Below are 17,425 nucleotides of genomic sequence, written 5' to 3' on the forward strand. Positions count from 1 at the left end.
AAAAAGTCACAAATTTACAAGAAAAAAAGAGTTTTTTTTTGCAGTGCAATGCCTTTTTGCTTTAATTCTTCTGTATTTTAACAATGCATTGAAATTTCAGCTGTCATGCATTTTCTAGTTTATTTTGTTCCCAACTCATCCCCACTCATAAAAGTGTTGTGACCTAATATTTTTTATTCTCTAAGACCTTTAATTACCAGTGATTAGGCAGAAATGAAGTAGTATTTTGAAATTCAGTGCCATCTACTAGTGCTGAAACGATTAGTCAATAGATTAATCAAACAACAAAAGATATATCATCAATAATATGACAATTTATTAATAATTTAACTAATATATTAAGCAAAAATGCACAAAATGTGCTGCTTTTCCCTGTTTTTATATCATTGTATATTGAATATCTTAAGTTTTTGATTATTGATCAGACAAAACAAGACATTTTAGAGACATAATCACCATTTTATCATGAACTTATCTTTAAATCATTTAGTTTATATTAACCTAAATTAATCAACAATTACAGTAATCATTAGTTGCAGACCTCAAACCTTTAGGACTCATGTAAGGTGACCACTTCTCCCCCGCAGTAAAGGGGCGACTGTGTTTCCTTATGAATCAACGCTATTGTTAAAGAATCAATAATCCTATCAGATCCCAGTACCAGACGTCAGGGAGCACAGCTGCTTCTACATGAAATCATGTGATTCAAGTCTTGGCTCTACACGTCAAACCAGCATGTGGGATTAACAACAGTTAAAGCCTCATTTAGTGCTCTGAATACCAAAATTTACAGATAAATCAGGTCCAGAAATTATTTTGTGGTCAATTCTATAGATCTATAACAGCTGGAAACATTGTGTATATGTGGGATATTTACTGACGTATTTTATAGCGTAGAACAAAACGTTAAAATCTCTTCAGCTTCTGTTAAACACAGACTTTGTTTCACAGCTATCAAAACAGTTTACAAATGCTTTGCCATATATAGAAAGTTTATTACATTTACTATTTTTAAGAAAACGTTTATGGGTGTATATTTTTGTCTTATTTGTAGGAGAAACAATAGAAATAAAATGGGTTCACTTGTAAGTATGTAGGGCTGTCGAATAAAATGTTTGAATGCATGATTGTCCATAGTTAATCATGATTAATCAAATTTTTTATCTGTTCAAAATGTGTGAAGTATTTAATACTCTTATCAACATGGGAGTGGCCAAATATGCTTTCTTTATGCAAATGTATTTATATATTTATTATTGGAAATCAATTAACAACACAAAACAATGACAAATATTGTCCAGAGACCCTCACAGGTACTGCATTTAGCATAAAATAATATACTCAAATCAGAACATGGCAAACTGAAGCCCAACAGGCAACAACAGCTGTCAGTGTGTCAGTGTGCTGACTTGACTATGACTTGCCCCAAACTGCATGTGATTATCATAAAGTGGGCATGTCTGTAAAGGGGAGACTCGTGGGTACCCATAGAACCCATTTTCATTCACATATCTTGAGGTCAAAGGTCAAGGGACCCCTTTGAAAAAAGGGCTAAAATTTAGGACAAGTTTGGAGTGTTATTTAACCTCCTTCGTGACAAGCTTTAGGTTTTATAGTTTCATATGATGCAAGTATCTTCACTCTAACTTTAAAACTGACTCCGCTACAACCTCCGGAAGATCGATATCGCAAGTTGCGTTAAGGAAATTAGTGGTTGCTTTATGCACTGAGAAAATCCTTCTAATAGAAACCCATTGAACTACCTGAAAAACACACAGTTGACATGTTGGAAAACCTAATCTTAAGAAGCGATCAAAAATACTTTAAGAATCTTTAAAAAAAGGTCCAAACAGCCAAAACTAGTGTTCATAACTTTAATTGATCACAGTAAAAATAGAAAACAAAAATCATTTACATTGACCAAAGCAAGTGTTAATGTATCACTTACCAAGTAGCATACACATATTTACAAAGAATAAAACACTAAGACTAAATTATTTTCAGACAAAATAAAGTTGCATAAAACCAGCAACAAAAATGGCGCCATTTCCCTAAAAACAGTGTTTCTGCTTTTTAAAAACATCACAGAATCTCCTGTCGATGTCGTCGCTCGGTCTGAAGCCTTCGTCCGTCGCCTTCAGCCAAACTATTGCAATAAAAAAACACTAAGGAGCTGCAAAGTGGAGCTGTGCAAACGTTAGACGAGAGGATAGCTGGCCGCCGTCGCAATTCCACAGTGGTTCTTTCTGTCTTTAGCCATGAGGATGAAGCCTTTGTCTCCCCACTTTTCACTCCAGCTAGAAGACAAACAAAACAAGAAAAGGTCAGGATATGATCTTCATAGACTTGAAAAACAAAGAGAACAAATCAGTGTCTGCAGTTTTAGAGAATTTAAATTAAAAGCTTATGTGAAAGTTTTGAGATGAAAATCCTATAAAATCCAAAAAAGTTTATGCTGATGGGAACTAAAATGAATACTGTTTTGACCACCAAAATATAAGATATATTAAGAAAAAGCCTTCAAAATATACAGCAAGTTGTGAAAGCTCTCAAAGCAAGAAAGATGTAAAAATCATGTTTAGTTAAATCTTGCAGATGTGACTTTTATTAAGTGGATTCAAGACATTTAAATTATCGGCAACTTTAATTTAAGTACAAAAACATATGTATTTTAAGCTTCTTTAGGACTTTACGATCCCTTAGAAATATTTCCAAAATAAAAAAAACACTCAAATATAAATAAAAGCACTAATCTGTATTTTAGCATGCTGAGATTCCTTCCTAATTAATATTTTCCACTGACCTGTTCTTCACAATCCAGTATTTCTTGCCGTCCACATCTTGTTTCTCGAAGCCATAACCCACCACCAGCACGCCGTGATCCAGCTGCTCACTGCTGCACTCCTTCTCGTAGTAGATTCCTAAAATACGCCCACAAAAAATACCAGTCAGTCTCTTATAAACATCTTAAAAACAGATGGCAGATATTAGCAAAAATAGTGTCTTTTAACTGACCTGATTGGTAAAACTGGAAAGACTCGTGAGCAGCGTCGATAGCGACTGAAACGGGTCCCACGGCGGCCACGGCCTTCATCAGAGCGCGCTCCACACCGCTGGGGACGTCGACGAATCCGGTGTCGTTGACAGAGTTGAAGAAGGGGTCGTAGCGACACGGCTGGTCGTCCTGGAAGAGGAAGAAGAGGAGGAGGAGGATGAGCGGGACGTTACGGCGCCAACACAGACCTCTGAATCCTAAATATTCTAATTAATTAATTAATTAATTAATAAAAGGTGTTTGTTTGGTGGTTAAGGATGTGAAGCTCCTTTCACAACTAACAGATGTTTGCAACACTACCTGAAAGAAGAGCTGCAACGATTAATGCATTATACGCTTAATCTGCAACTATATTGATAATCAATTCATCATTTTAAACAAAACACTTGAATATAGTCAATTCAATATATATTTGGACTGTTGGTTGGGTAAAAGACATTTGAAGATGTCACCTTGTGCTTTGTGTTTTCTGATATTTTTAAACCAAATAATTAAATTTCAAGAAAATAAACAGATTAATCGATAATAAAAACAATTGTTAGTTGCAGCCTTTGTTTTACGGAACCTAAATTTAAGACTTTAACTTAGATGTAGATATTTAACACCTCTCTAATACCAATTACGATGGAAATTAAGAAGCCTCTTTTGTGGGAAAAAAATACAAAAAGAGGTACTTTTGATCCACCAAAACATTGTAAACCTTCATTTAAAATTTAAAAAAATACCATCTTTAACTGTATTCAAGATCATCTGCGTCCTTTAAATGTGATTTCCATTTGACTTTTTTCCCCTTTTTCCCTGTAAGACACATACCATTGCCACGTAAGGATAGGACACCTCAGAGTCCAGACCCTGGTTGTCCTTGACGTACTGGAAGGCCTGGTCCATCAGACCGCCGTTGCAGCCCTCGTTGCCCTCGGGTCTGGAGCAGTCCACCAGGTTCTGCTCGCTCATCGACACCAGTTTTCCGGTCTTCCTGAAGTTCTGACCCTCCAGAGCTCCGGTGGTGCTGAAGGCCCAGCAAGAGCCACACTGACCCTGAAAGAGAGAGTAGGGAGAGGGAGAAAGAGAGGAGGGAGAGGGAGAGGTTGGAGGGTTGTGTTAAGAAATAAAAATCGGCTTCATTAAGTTCAGGATAGTTAAATCAAAAATAACACCTGACCTTCGCCATAATGTTCTGTCACTTTCAATGATGACTGAAAATGTATCTACAGACTTGAATGTCTCCTGTACAATTTATTTTGTTCTTTAAAATCACCGTTTGATATTTATACTCTTTCATGTTCTTGTGTCCTTTTCTGATGTGGCTCATTAGGGCTGTTAGGCGGAGTTAAAGGCCCTGACACATCAAGCCGACAGTCGGCCGTCGGACAGTCTGGGGCCGTCGGTGAGCGTCAGTCGGCCTTGGTTTTTTCGGTGTGTCCCGCACCGTCGGCTTGTTGAAGTTGAACAAACTTCCATTTTTGTCTGTTTTAACAGACAAATAGTCAATTTGGTTCTTATAGTAATGGTGTTATGTTAATGATAGTGTTCTGTTAATGTTTCTCTCTCTTACTGTCGTCTTTTTATTCTTATATTTTGCCCTTTTATCTTTACAATCTCTTATCAATATGTCTAAACGTTGTTTTCCTTTGACCGTGTTGTTCTTGTGCCACTCTGTATCTTGTTATTGCTCTTCGTATTCCCGACTCTGGAAAGCACTTTGCGTCTATAAATAACATTATATTGGAAGTTGCACTTTGCCCTAATGTATACAAGTGTCTGCTCCACCCTGGCCTAGTTTAAACCGAGCTGGTCGGACTGGTTTCAGTTTACAGGGTGTTGATGTATGCCAAAGACGGGTGGAGAGAACAGACTGTACAGACTGTGTGTGAGGCAAGCAGATAACAAAAACAACCCTGAAGTGGCCATCTTATCTCTGTTCATGCAAAACATTTACTTCAGTGGACAGAGCGCCCTCCCTGTTTCATATATACAATCTGTGACGATGGAACTGTTCAAAGTTGCACATTACACAATCGTGTTTACCGAACGTCTCCAACAGCTGATATTAGGTCATCCTTTTGTATCTCCTGTCACGCTAGCATAGCTATTAAAATAAGAGCTTGTGGTAACGTACAGCGTTTAAGACAGCAGAGTGCCTTTCACTGCAACAACTACTGACCAGCTTTATGTTTTACTTTCATTAATGTACATTTTTGTGACAATAAAGACTCAAAAGCTATGAAATTTCAGAGCAGTGGGTTGTTTGTGTGGTTATATGGTTTCTGAAACTTCTATTTTTCATGCTAGTTATTTACAAGTGCTCATGCAAATTACAGTAAATCCTCGAATTTGTCCTTAATAGACATTTATGAAACAGTTTGATGGATGTTCCTGATGTTTTTTTGTGCAGGATACTGAGGCTTCACCACTAGCCCCAACCAACACGACATATCATGCTCATTTTGAGGTTCATACTTGTATTTGGGGTTTCTATTAGAACATGTTTACATGCTTTAATGTTCAAAAAAACACATTTTTCCTCATACTGTTTGTCTGAATACAGCTGTATTCACCCTCTGTCTGGAGCAGAATCTGAATGGCTTGTTGAATCACATGTTTTCTGATCTAGACAGCCCACAACAAACTGTCTGGGTTGTCTTATTCCACAGGTAGGTACTCCAGATACCCAAATATATGAGCACAAGCACTGAAAGAGTAACTTTTTCATCATACGTCCCCTTTAACTGGATTTGTTTTTGTCCAAAAAGTAATAATAAAAAGATTTAAAATGTCGTCACTTGGAAAAAAACAGCCATTTCTACATTTCCCTACATTGTGACTGCATAATATTTTCTGCATTTAACCGTATGGCTCCTGCCAAGAATGAAAACACGTTTAACCACACCTTGATAAGTCACCAGGTGTGGTTGTCTGAGAGTCCTGTGGCTACACGAGAGATAAAAGCGTGGTTACCTGGTCCTTAACGGGAGTGACGTAGCCTTTCTCCCTCCAGTCCACAGATCGTGGGGCCTCCAGGAAGTTGGGCTCCATGAACAGGGATCCTGTGACCTTCCTCTGTGCGTTGCGCTTGTAGCCGTTCATGATCTGCCTGAACTCCTCGTGAGTCTGTGGAAAGATAAAAGTTAAGTGAGTAAATGATGCTGATGATGAGAATTACACTTACAAGAAGACAAAAGGCAGCTGTGGTTTATGATTGTAAAAAGGTAAAAACATGTTTTAGAAGCGTAGCTAAGTCGTTTTGTTGCCTAAACCTAACCAAATCAATCTTTTCCTAATCCTAACTGGTTTTGTTGGTTAAATCCTAACCGAGGTGTTTCCTGTGAAGACAGAAGTTTATTTTGAAAATACTGAAGTGAAAATTGATGCTGGATATTTGTAGGAAAACACATGAAAAATGAGGACCACGTTTTCGTAAGATATCGTACGAACCGTTGTATGAAGACATGTTGCCATGTTACATTCTATTTCTAGTTTATTCAGCCAGGTTATTTTTTTTTTTTGTCTTTGTACGACCATGTCCCGCACCAGATTCTATAATGTTTTCTTGTGTTTTTCCTTTTTTCCTGGATTTGTGTATATTTGGACAAGTGTTCAATATGTCCAATGTTGTATGACTGAATAAAAATCGATTTACTGCTTCACCTATCCGTAATCTGAGAGTGCACGTTCATGTTTCTTTTTCCAAACCTTAGTACACTCTTGTTAAACTATCTACTTTGCAAGTTATCAAATCCATTTTTCCCTTAGCTTCCTTTGGTTTCCAGACCTTTATTTAAAGAACCCTGATATGCGTTTCCAAGTGAGATATGGGTCCCTGCGTTGAAACTGTGGTCTCACCATGTCTCCAAAGTGGTTCATGCCCAGGCGGTAGGTATGTGTGCCCATTGAATGCTCCAGGTTGTGCAGCTCGATCTTCCTCAGGTTCTTCTCCCACACCAGTCTCCTCCAGCTCTCCTCCTTCTGCAAAAATAAATATATATAAATGAAAAATTCAGACTTTTTTATCATGGGGGATTGGCAGACTGGAGAAGCTTGCTGACAAACAATACATCACCTCATGATATTTCTTACTGTGCCAGCCCTTCCACAGTTCCCAGTGGTCATCCAGCTGTGGGTCCAGGCTAGGGGCAGAGAGGGATGCGCTGAGGCACATGGCCAACACGGCCAACACGGCTAGAGGCAGCATTGTTGCTTCCTACTGGAATACAAACAAAAGTTGGGGCTCAATTTCCAAAGAAGCTGGTTAATAATTGAAGGAGACCCTGAAGGCCTGACCTCCAGACAGGCAAACATACTCCATTACATAAGATATCTATTTAGGAAAGTGTAAAGTCATGCAAGTTTAACATCGAAATTCACTTTATCACATGTTTACCCATCGTGATACTTGGTCTTGCAATAAGTAGTCTGTAGTACAGTTTGTTCTCTCCCATGATTCCTACAGAAATAGGATCCGCATTAAAGCTGCAGTCTAGTGATGGGAATTCCGGCTCTTTTTAGTGAGCCACACCATTTGGCTCAGCTCACCAAGAAGAGCCGGCTCTTTCAGCTCCCAAACGGCTCTTTATTTTATCACTTCAGAGTTTCATAATGCAGCCAAATTTAGCGCTGTTTTGACCTATGATTAGTATGTGTGCACATACATCACTTGAATTATTCAATTTAATTATACTAAACCTTGTACTTTTTCCAGAATACCGTAATTTTACATTCCCCCCTCCCTGCTTTATGGTATGATCCTTGTCTGTCATCACCTGATTGGTCGCACGGACATCATTAACACAACAGTCATGGTACGTGTCCACAGGGGCGTTTTTTATCGCGAGAGGACGCGACGCTTCCCAACATTGGACGCTTGGTGGGCTGTCACTAGACACAAGGCACTAAGCTCCTGATTGGACGAACGCTTTCCCGCTGTTGGCTGCTGCTCCCAGTTTTCAAACCAGAAACAGTATGGAGACTCGTTTGGAAGCTTTCTTCTCTTATTTCACCAAAATGTATTTCTGAAAACATTTGAGGTGTGAAATAAGCCATGCAGTTGCTGAATCTGTCTATATTTTGGATCGACAACGTTTATTTTAAAAGATTCTTGGGAGTTTCGAAAAGCGGCGAGTCGTGGGATTTACAAAAAGGAGACTAGCCCTCAACTTAATGCAAATAAGGAGCGTGTGTCGTGACACTAAGGTCTCTCAAATATGCGCCGCCAGAATGCATTGCACGGCTGCTTACATAGACAATAAATGGGAGGCGTGGATAGGACGGAGGCTGTGGACAACGTACCATCAGTGCATGGAGCGCCCGTGGCGTGGAGAAGATCATCCTATCATTCTGCCTTGAATTAATAAAAAAAAAAAAAAAAAAATGGCTCTTGTCGGTTCACTTAAAAGAGCCGGCTCTTTGGACCGGCTCGTTCGCGAAGACCCATCCCTACTGCAGTACACATTCCCGACAGTAACAGTCACTTCCCGACTGCTCGGCCTCAAAACTACACACTAATTAGGTCAAATAATCAATATATAACACAGATTGATTCCTGACACTTATATAATATTGACTGCATGCAAGAATAACAGGTTGTTTGAGCTTTTAAAGGCTGTTTTCCTGCAGAGTTATGGAGCAGAAACTTGGCTTCAGCTCCTGCAACAATAAACCACCCAGCCTGTTGTTGTTTTGTTCGCAGTCACGGGATCTCCTGCTGAGGCCGAGAGCCAAGAAACAAGCCCAGACATCGAAACCAGAAACAGGAAAACGAAAAGAAAACCAACATTTTACCGGGAAGCTGTCAGATTGGCCGTGTTTTCCACCAAAACTGCTGCTATAGTGTTTCTTAATGTAATAAACTAGCAATGGCTGTTTCATGCTTATATAAGGAGGTATAGACGAAGACAAAGGCAGCCGAATGAAAGAAGATGACAAATTCCTGAGGTTAACAGTAAAAGAAATTGGTATTTTTTCTAAAAAACATGAATTAAGATGAGATATTGATTAAAGTAGACATTTTTTTTTAAAAGGGACACTGGTGGTGGGTGTTTATTCTGGGATCAAACGACAAAAAAAACGGTTATAGACGAAGACAAAGGCAGCCGAATGAAAGAAGATAATCATTTCTTGAGGTTAACAGTAAAATAATGTTGTTATTTATTCTAAAACAATGAATTACGATGAGATATTGATTAAAGTAGACGTTTTTTAAAGGGGCCCTGGTGGTGGGTGTTTATTCTGGGATCAAACGACAAAAAAACGGTTATAGACGAAGACAAAGGCAGCCGAATGAAAGAAGATAATATTTTTTTGAGGTTAACAGTAAAAAATGTTGTTATTTATTCTAAAACAATGAATTACGATGAGATATTGATTAAAGTAGACGTTTTTTAAAGGGGCCCTGGGGGTTCTGGGCTCAAACGACGACAAAAAAAAACGGTTATTCATCATTCAATCAATGTTTTCTGCTTTATATTCTAATGTTAGGCGTCAAGTTTAGATAGCTTTTGACAAAAGACAAACGAATAAATGTACTTACTGTATTATTCTTCACAGTTGAAGACGACGAAGATGAAGATTTAGCGTTAAATAACCTCCTTCAGTCGAGGTACACTAAGTTTATAAAGGCCTGACTGGCGACTGAGGGACGTCCCACCGAGCTCTCTGATTGGTCCGCTCCTTGTTTATGACTCAAGGCCCCGCCCCCTCTGGAGCGTGACGTCACTCTTGCAAGCACGTGATTCTTCCCTCTGGAATGGTGTCAGGCTCAGTGTTGTTTATTCTAGTCATGGTTTATTTAATAGGCACCAATACAATGTACATAGACAACTTAAAGGGCCCATATTATTCTCATTTTCAGGTTCATACTTCTATTTTGTGTTTCTACTAGAACATGTTTACATGCTGTAATGTTAAAAAAAAAAATATTTTCCTCATACTGTCGGCCTGAATATGCCTGTATTAACCCTCTGTCTGAAACGCTCCGTTTTTTTAGCGCAACAGCTTGGGTCCATGTGTACTTCCTGTCAGCTGATGACATTCACATACACTGCAACCAGGAAATAAACTGGGACACATTAAGAATGTTAACGTTTAAAATTGTGTCAAGGGGTCTAAATATTGTATATTTGTGACATCACAAATGGGCAGAAATCCTGACAGCTTGTTTCAAATGCAGAGTTTCTGAATACGAGCTGTGTGTATTTCCCTGTGTATTGAGTGTTTCGATACTTTCACAGTATTTATAAAGGACTTAAGCCTGCTTTATACTAAAAAAAACATGAAAATCTCACTTTTTTATAATATGGGACCTTTAAAAACAGCTATCTGATGCCAGTATCATAGTGCTTATAGCGGATGCTAATTTGCAACACCTGTCCCTAGAAGGGGCTTTTTGTGAAAATAAGAGATTAAAACAGGAATGGGTACAGGAAAAATTAAATAAATACAATAAAGCACACATTTAAAAACATTACATGTAAAAACTAGACATGAGTACAGGTTTTGTCGCTGAATTAAACAGGATTTGGTTGCTCTCTTAAAGGTGGTAAAGTTTGCAGCAGATTTCAAGTGATCAGGTATAGCGAGTTCCAAGACTTTGCTCCTTTCACAGAAAAAAGCTGTCTGAGCAAAAGATGTTCTGCAGAATTGAACTTTACAATTACCACTTGAAGCTGCTCTGGTGGATCTGCTACAGCTCTGTAGTCTCATGATGTCCGAAGTCTCAAGTCCGTTCAAACATTTAAACAATGGGTAGATAACAATAGAGGGAGTGAGACTTGTGATTGCATCTGACTTACTGGTAAGATTAGACACAAAACCCAGTCGGTGCAAGACTCAGGATTTCACCCCTCTCACCTCAACACTCAGTGTGTTCACATGCATTTAAGTAATTGGGATAGTATCAACTTTCTGCAGTAATTTGTTTTTTAGAGTGGGCGACTAAAGAAATCTGGTTTTCCCAGCTAGATTTCTCCTTAAGAAAGTAAACTTCTTGGCCATCTAGATGCGTCACCAGAGTTTCTAATCTTCTTTTCACATGTGCATGACAAAGATTTCAGACAGTGGAAGTATTACTGCGACAGCAGAAATGAAAGGAAAGACCATTAAATGTGCATTCAGAATAAATTCATCCAAAGCCTCTAGAAGTCTAAATGAGTTTGTTTATACCAGACTATTTAGACACATTGTGCTCTGTGTATACACAGGTTTACAGTGCATGTAAACGTGTTGCCTGATCTCCCTCATAACCTGGTTTATGTGCATGTAAACACACTGATTAACTAACAGCTTGTCGACTGAAATGTTACACAACAAACATTTAAGATACCGTAGGTCAACATCATGCAGTTTACAGACTCGTTGGTGGCTGCAGGAGCCTGAGATGGATGGATTACTTAACAAGCCTACTGGGGGTGAAGGAAATCTGATATTAATTGTAATTTGCTTATCTTTTTCCTACTTAACACTGCATACAGTACGCCTACATTTAAATAAGTGGTAGAAAGGAGTTAGATAATCAGCCTCTCTTTATCTTCAACTCGCCGTGGGAATGAATGAATGAATGAATGAATGAATGGATATAAAGGACAGCAGGACTTCCAAGAACTTGGTGGTACAAAGTCTGAGTTAATCAACGTCGATGCTCATGTGATTGATAAGATTGTTAAACTCTGAACAGTCAGAGTTGTTTAAACATTCAGACCAAAACCTTTTTGTTTATTGGACGCCTCTTATTCAGTGGTGGGAAGTAACCAAATACATTTACTCAAGTACTCTGCAAAAGTACAGTTCTGAGTTGTTGTTTTTTTTAACTTGAACATTTATATTTTATGATATTTCATACTCCAGCACATTTATGTTCTTTTAAATGCACTATATTTATCTGACTGCTTCAGTTACTTTACTGGTTCATATTTTCAGTGGTGGAAGAAGTACTCAGATCCTTTATTTAAGTAAAAGTAGAAATACAACTGTCTAAAAATACGGAGTCTTAATTTACTAAAATCAGCCAATTAAAGTTTTTAAACGTAGAATATTAACAATGTTTACTGAAAAAGTAAATGAATTAATGATTAAATCATACAAACCTCACACCAACAACTAATACAGTGATATAATGTGACATGATTCATCTGTACATCTGTAATGCATCACGTCTTTATGGTGTCACATGCAGGATGCACGATGTTCCCAAAATGTTTCCTCTGCATCCTACTTTACACTAAGCTAAATATATGCAATATTTCTCTGCATTTGCAGAAAGCAGAAAGCAGACTGCGTCCTCAGCAGCTGATGTGTGACTGGATCATGTTGCTCAAGCAGAGAGCGACACATGACAATGGTTGACTGAGCACTTCCTGCATGAGCATGCAAGTTTGGTCACTTACATCTTATAGAGTCACTTCAAAAAACAAGATAACTGCATGTTGGACTTCGCTGTTGAGTCAATATTGTCAGCTGGGGTGGACGTATTCATATCTGTTGCTTAGGTACAAGTAGCAATACGTAAAAGTGCAAAAGTCTTATCAGCAAAATGAAAAAATACTCATTATGCAGAATATATTTGATACTATTTTCACCGGTGCATTAATGTTTAAAAAACAGTTTTATGTACTAAGCATATAAGTTTCATACAACTATGTCTGTCAGATAACTATAGGCTAGAAGTGGAGTAAGAAGGACAATATTTTCCTCTGAAATGTAATGTAGTTGACGTATAAATTATTATAAAAATGGAAAGTCTATAGTTACTTTCCACCAATGGTTGTCATGTTAAGTAAGTTTTAAAATACTGTGACTGAGTCAAAGCATTGAATTTGTGTCTGCACACTAAATATGCAGGAGCAGCACGTTAGCTTAGCTTAGCATAAAGACTTGAAACAGGGGGAATCAATAGCCTGGCTCTATAACAAAACCAGCACCTCTAAAGCTCACTAATTAACACGTTATAACTTGTTTAGTAATTCTGAAAACTTTTTAAAACCCAAAGTGTTGTGTGCCAGACTATTTCTTAGTCTGGACAAGTAACTTCTTGGAAACAACGCTGCTTTTGTTGGTTTTATCTTTCGGTTTTGGTACGGATCTGGTAGGCGAATTTTGCAGCCCAGCACAAGCGTGCAATAAGAACGGCGTTCTTGCCTTTGGCGTGTCATTTTGTACGCCATGTAGTCTGTATTGACAGCTATAAAAATGCATCTGCGTAAATATGCAACGCTCAGAGGTAGTGACGTATAATACAAAGTGAGAAAGGCCGCTTGAGGCGGATGGATTCAACAAATGTTGGACTTTCAACCAGGAGACGTTTGAGACATGTTTTACTGATGTTACGTTGTTTCCGTGCTTAGTTTCCGTACTTATTTTAAGGCCAACCATGAAGTTTTTCCTAATCCTAACCAAGTGTTTTTGTTGCCAAAACCTTAGTGAGGGGTTTTGTCGCCCCCTGCTGGTACTGCACCTTCATACACACGTGTAATATTCGAGGGCTGTCAAAGTTAACGCAATAATAAGGTGTTAACGCAATTTCGTTTTAATACCACTAATTTCTTTTAACGCATTAATGCAACTAGCAATTTTTAGGTTGTAGCGGGCTCAGTTTTAGAGCTAGAGTGAAGATACTGGCATTATATGAAACAATACAACTGTCCATTGGTACCAACCATCTGATACTAGCTTGTCAAGAAGGAGGCTAAATAACGCTCCAAACTTATGCTAAATTTTGGTGAGGAAAAACTGGCATGACCATTTTCAAAAGGGTCCCTTGATCTCTGACCTCAAGATATGTGAATGAAAATGGTTTCTATGGGTACCCACGAGTCTCCTAGGGCCACTGTCCTGACAGCATGTAACATTAAGAGACAAACTCACTATCTAAATGTCTCTGTTGACATTTTTGTCTAGCCAAAAGAAAATGATGAATATTCAGTTCATCTTCACTGTAACAGGCTGGTGGTGAACTCTGTGAGCCGCTTACGTATCATTTATACATTCCTCAGATTAGACGCTAGTTAAACAAAAGGAGGTTATCAGCCGCTGCTATTGTCTTCACATCCAGACACAAAGATTTACAGACCTGAACACGTCTACACACCAGAGTCACTATCAGTAACATGTTGTTGTTTTTTTCCTTTTTGAAACAGCCTCAATTGATCTGCTATTTAACATTATTGATCCAGGATTGTCTTTTACAACAAAGCTGGACTAAAGGTCGGGCAGTGAGTACTCACAGTACTAAGGAAGTGTATGTTTTCAGTGAAAGCCTTGATGTGTTGGCAGTAAACTTCCTTACTGGAACACTTACAAGAATGAAACTCACCCTGTTTGTCTATAGACTAAGACTAGTTTGATCACCTCATGTGACAAAAGTTTAATCACAGGTACAAATGTATTTATGGCGTGTACTCTACATGTACTTGTAAGTTTTTAATGTAGTCTGGTTATTGTTATTTTCTTACATGCACCATAGTGGCTACATTTACCACATCCCTTATTACATTCAGTTTATATATTTGCAATTCCTGTACACCGGTCTACCACAAATATATATTATTTTATATTTTTTTAACACTATATTTTAAATTCTGCACTATTTTATGTCTTAGGTTCTCATTTTTTTATTTGCGTGATTTTCTTTTTATACTTATTTAATGAGCATTGAAACTCAAAAACTTTATCTCCATATTTCTTATCATTTCTATAATCTACTATTCTGTATATATCTTCACTATTTACCATATATGTGGACTGCTGTTTGTTTTTCAGGCTTAACTGATTCCAACAGATGGAAAATTAAAAAGATTGCTCACATTAAAACTGTTTAAAAATGTATCCCTTTATTAATTATTGTAAGGGCACAGTTTGAAAATGAATGCCTTGTCTTGGAAATGTGATTAAAATGTGAATTTCCAGGGGATTTAAAACAAACAAATAGTCTTGTTTTCAGAAGATATTGTATTAATTGTATTTTGATATATTAATTTAGGTATTTATGAACTTATTTCAGTTGAAAATACATTTAAGACGTTACTCCAAACGGCTAGAAACCACATTACAAGGGATCACCTTGAAGGTGTTTGACTGAAGTTTTGCAGACATACTGTATATTAAAATCAACTATATGTTTAAAATGTCTTTTTGCAAAACAAGCATGACAAATACAGACACTCGTGATTTTAAACGTCACCCCTCCTGTTCCATTTATCTCTCCGAGTCTGTACACATGTTTTTGAATGACAGTGGACAACGTCAGCAGTCGAGGCAGGTTGAGACAACCCCAGAGTCATGTGAGTGTGTGGGTGGGGGGTGGAGGTCCCTGCTACTCATCAATGAACCCAGAGATGTGTGAATAACAGCCTGGAATCTGGTGGAGGACAAATAAAGCAAACAAGACTCCAGTCTGTCCCTGATTCACTTAAGAGATTTAAATTCATAATGAACTAACACTGCAGGGGAAATAGTTTAATCTCTTCTGATCTTAGTTAGTTTGTTGAGTAAGAAAGGTGCTTTACATTCATTCAGTTATAAACGGTTCTGCATCGGCATCTTAACAGGTGTTTTTTCTTTCTCTCTCTTTGATTTTAGATTCAGGAATCTCAGACGTTCACTTACACTTCACTGTAAACTCGATAATTTTGTTAATTTCTACCCCAAATACAAAATACTATTATTGCGCGTGAGTATTTTTTTTCTTAACATGCACAGTGTGTAGGATTTGGCGGCATCAAACACACTGTGAAAGAGTTTTGTAAGACGAAAACACGGACAACTCCCAGACCTGACAAAGCCGTGGTAACGACCTGTCAATCTCAAGGTAGCAACGCCCTAAAGCATACCCTGCTTTTTGATCTATTTGACTCTAAATGGGACCATAATTTACTAAATGAACATCATGCTGTATTGAAAAAGACTTGAAACTAGCGATTGAGACCATAAACTCATGTTTACGATGTTTACTGAGGTAATAAATCAAGTGAGAAGTAGGCTCATTTTCTCTTAGACTTCTAAACAATCAGACTTCTTTTTGCAACCAGAGAAGTCGCCCCCTGCTGGCTATTAAAGAGAGCGCAAGTTTAAGGCACTACCGCATTGGCTTCACTTCTCAGACATGGCGGTCGCCCACTGGTCACCAGTTGCTTATCTACCAGTTGTGACCAGTTTAGAGATTTTTCCCTCTTGTTTTAATTGAATAACTTTTAGATTATTCAGTAATTGGGAAGAAAAAAGCAAATATTAGAGTGAAGCCTGAAAAAATAAACAATTTTGTGTGGTAGAAATATGGTCAGGAACCACGGCTGTAAAGTCAACATATATTTCTAACCTTTACTTCTTTACACTAATGTTTACAATCAACAAAGTTACGACTATCTGCTACAAGTGTTGTAGTCAAGACCACCTAAACCAAGACCAAGTCACGACCAAGACCAGAGTGTATCGAGACTGAGACAAGACCAAGACTTTTAGGGGTTGAACCAAGTTAACACACTTACGATAAAATGTGCAACATGCAAACCATATGTACTCCTCAGATTGATCTAAAAGATCCACATTCCCATAAAAACACCCACAGACATCAAATTCACCTCTTTTATTGCCATATATACTGTATATGTGCGTATGTATAAGTGTACCATGATAAAATAATCAAAAGGCGTTGCAAAAGTGAATTTTATGTGTGTGAATTTTCCTTCATTTTCTATGAGCGATCACAGTAAATAAAGCAGACAATGCACAGACAATTTAGTGATATCCCCGCAGTTGTGGTCTTGAAATAAAATCCAGAGTCCTCTTCAATGAGGACAGAGACGACGGCATTAAGTAAAGAATTTATTATAAAATGTATTACACTATAAAGTGTCAGAAGTACTAAGAACATGGCATTCCAAGACATGCTAAAAGAACGTAACATAAATAGCGACAAAAAAGACAATGTGTGCAATGTGGCGATCAGACCGTCGGAGTCTCCGAGGGGGAAATATTATATAGATAGAGTAACGTCCTTCCTCATCAAACACAAACATACAGAAACATGTTTGTTGAGGATACACATCCGGGGAAAAAAAGACACCAAACGGAGACAAAGTTGATAATAATATAGTGATTCCCAGCTTTTACAAAAACATAATATTCACTTCCCTTTCTCGTATACTGTACAAGGCAATAATAATAATAATAAGAGGAATGAACGGGTGTGTTTTAGGCACACAGCATTGGCAAACTTCAACAAAAGCTTCAATAAAACAAAGAAAAATAAGATTGTGTTTCTGACCAGTTTGGGACATTTAATTCAATCTTGTTTTTGTTTTTAATCACCATATCTTTGATTTGTTTTTATATTCTTAGGAGAGATGAGTAGTACATTCATTTTGCCTCGTTGAAATTGAAATC

The 17,425-nt window shown here is 37.8% G+C and overlaps 1 protein-coding gene across 1 annotated transcript; it reads right to left on the reverse strand.

Moving 5' to 3' along the window:
- Positions 1-2,042: 2,042 nt before the first annotated feature.
- Positions 2,043-7,256, reverse strand: ctsla (cathepsin La). Its single transcript, XM_037776873.1, has 7 exons — positions 7,116-7,256; positions 6,899-7,021; positions 6,014-6,166; positions 3,869-4,093; positions 3,016-3,184; positions 2,804-2,921; positions 2,043-2,297 (listed from the first exon to the last, which is right to left on the reverse strand). The coding sequence occupies exons 1-7, from the start codon at positions 7,245-7,247 to the stop codon at positions 2,198-2,200; spliced, it is 1,020 nt and encodes a 339-aa protein (XP_037632801.1). The 5' UTR covers positions 7,248-7,256; the 3' UTR covers positions 2,043-2,197.
- Positions 7,257-17,425: the final 10,169 nt, after the last annotated feature.

This window comes from Sebastes umbrosus, chromosome 8 (assembly GCF_015220745.1).
Source record: "Sebastes umbrosus isolate fSebUmb1 chromosome 8, fSebUmb1.pri, whole genome shotgun sequence".
NCBI lineage: Eukaryota > Metazoa > Chordata > Actinopteri > Perciformes > Sebastidae > Sebastes > Sebastes umbrosus.

Excerpts from the sequence above, each read along its gene's own strand:
- ctsla (XM_037776873.1), bottom strand. The coding sequence starts at position 7,247 with ATGCTGCCTCTAGCCGTGTTGGCCGTGTTGGCCATGTGCCTCAGCGCA. Across the intron at positions 3,185-3,868 it reads CCTATCCTTACGTGGCAATG|GACGACCAGCCGTGTCGCTA; the intron begins GTATGTGTCTTA and ends TTCCTCTTCCAG. Across the intron at positions 2,298-2,803 it reads TACTGGATTGTGAAGAACAG|CTGGAGTGAAAAGTGGGGAG; the intron begins GTCAGTGGAAAA and ends TTTGTCTTCTAG.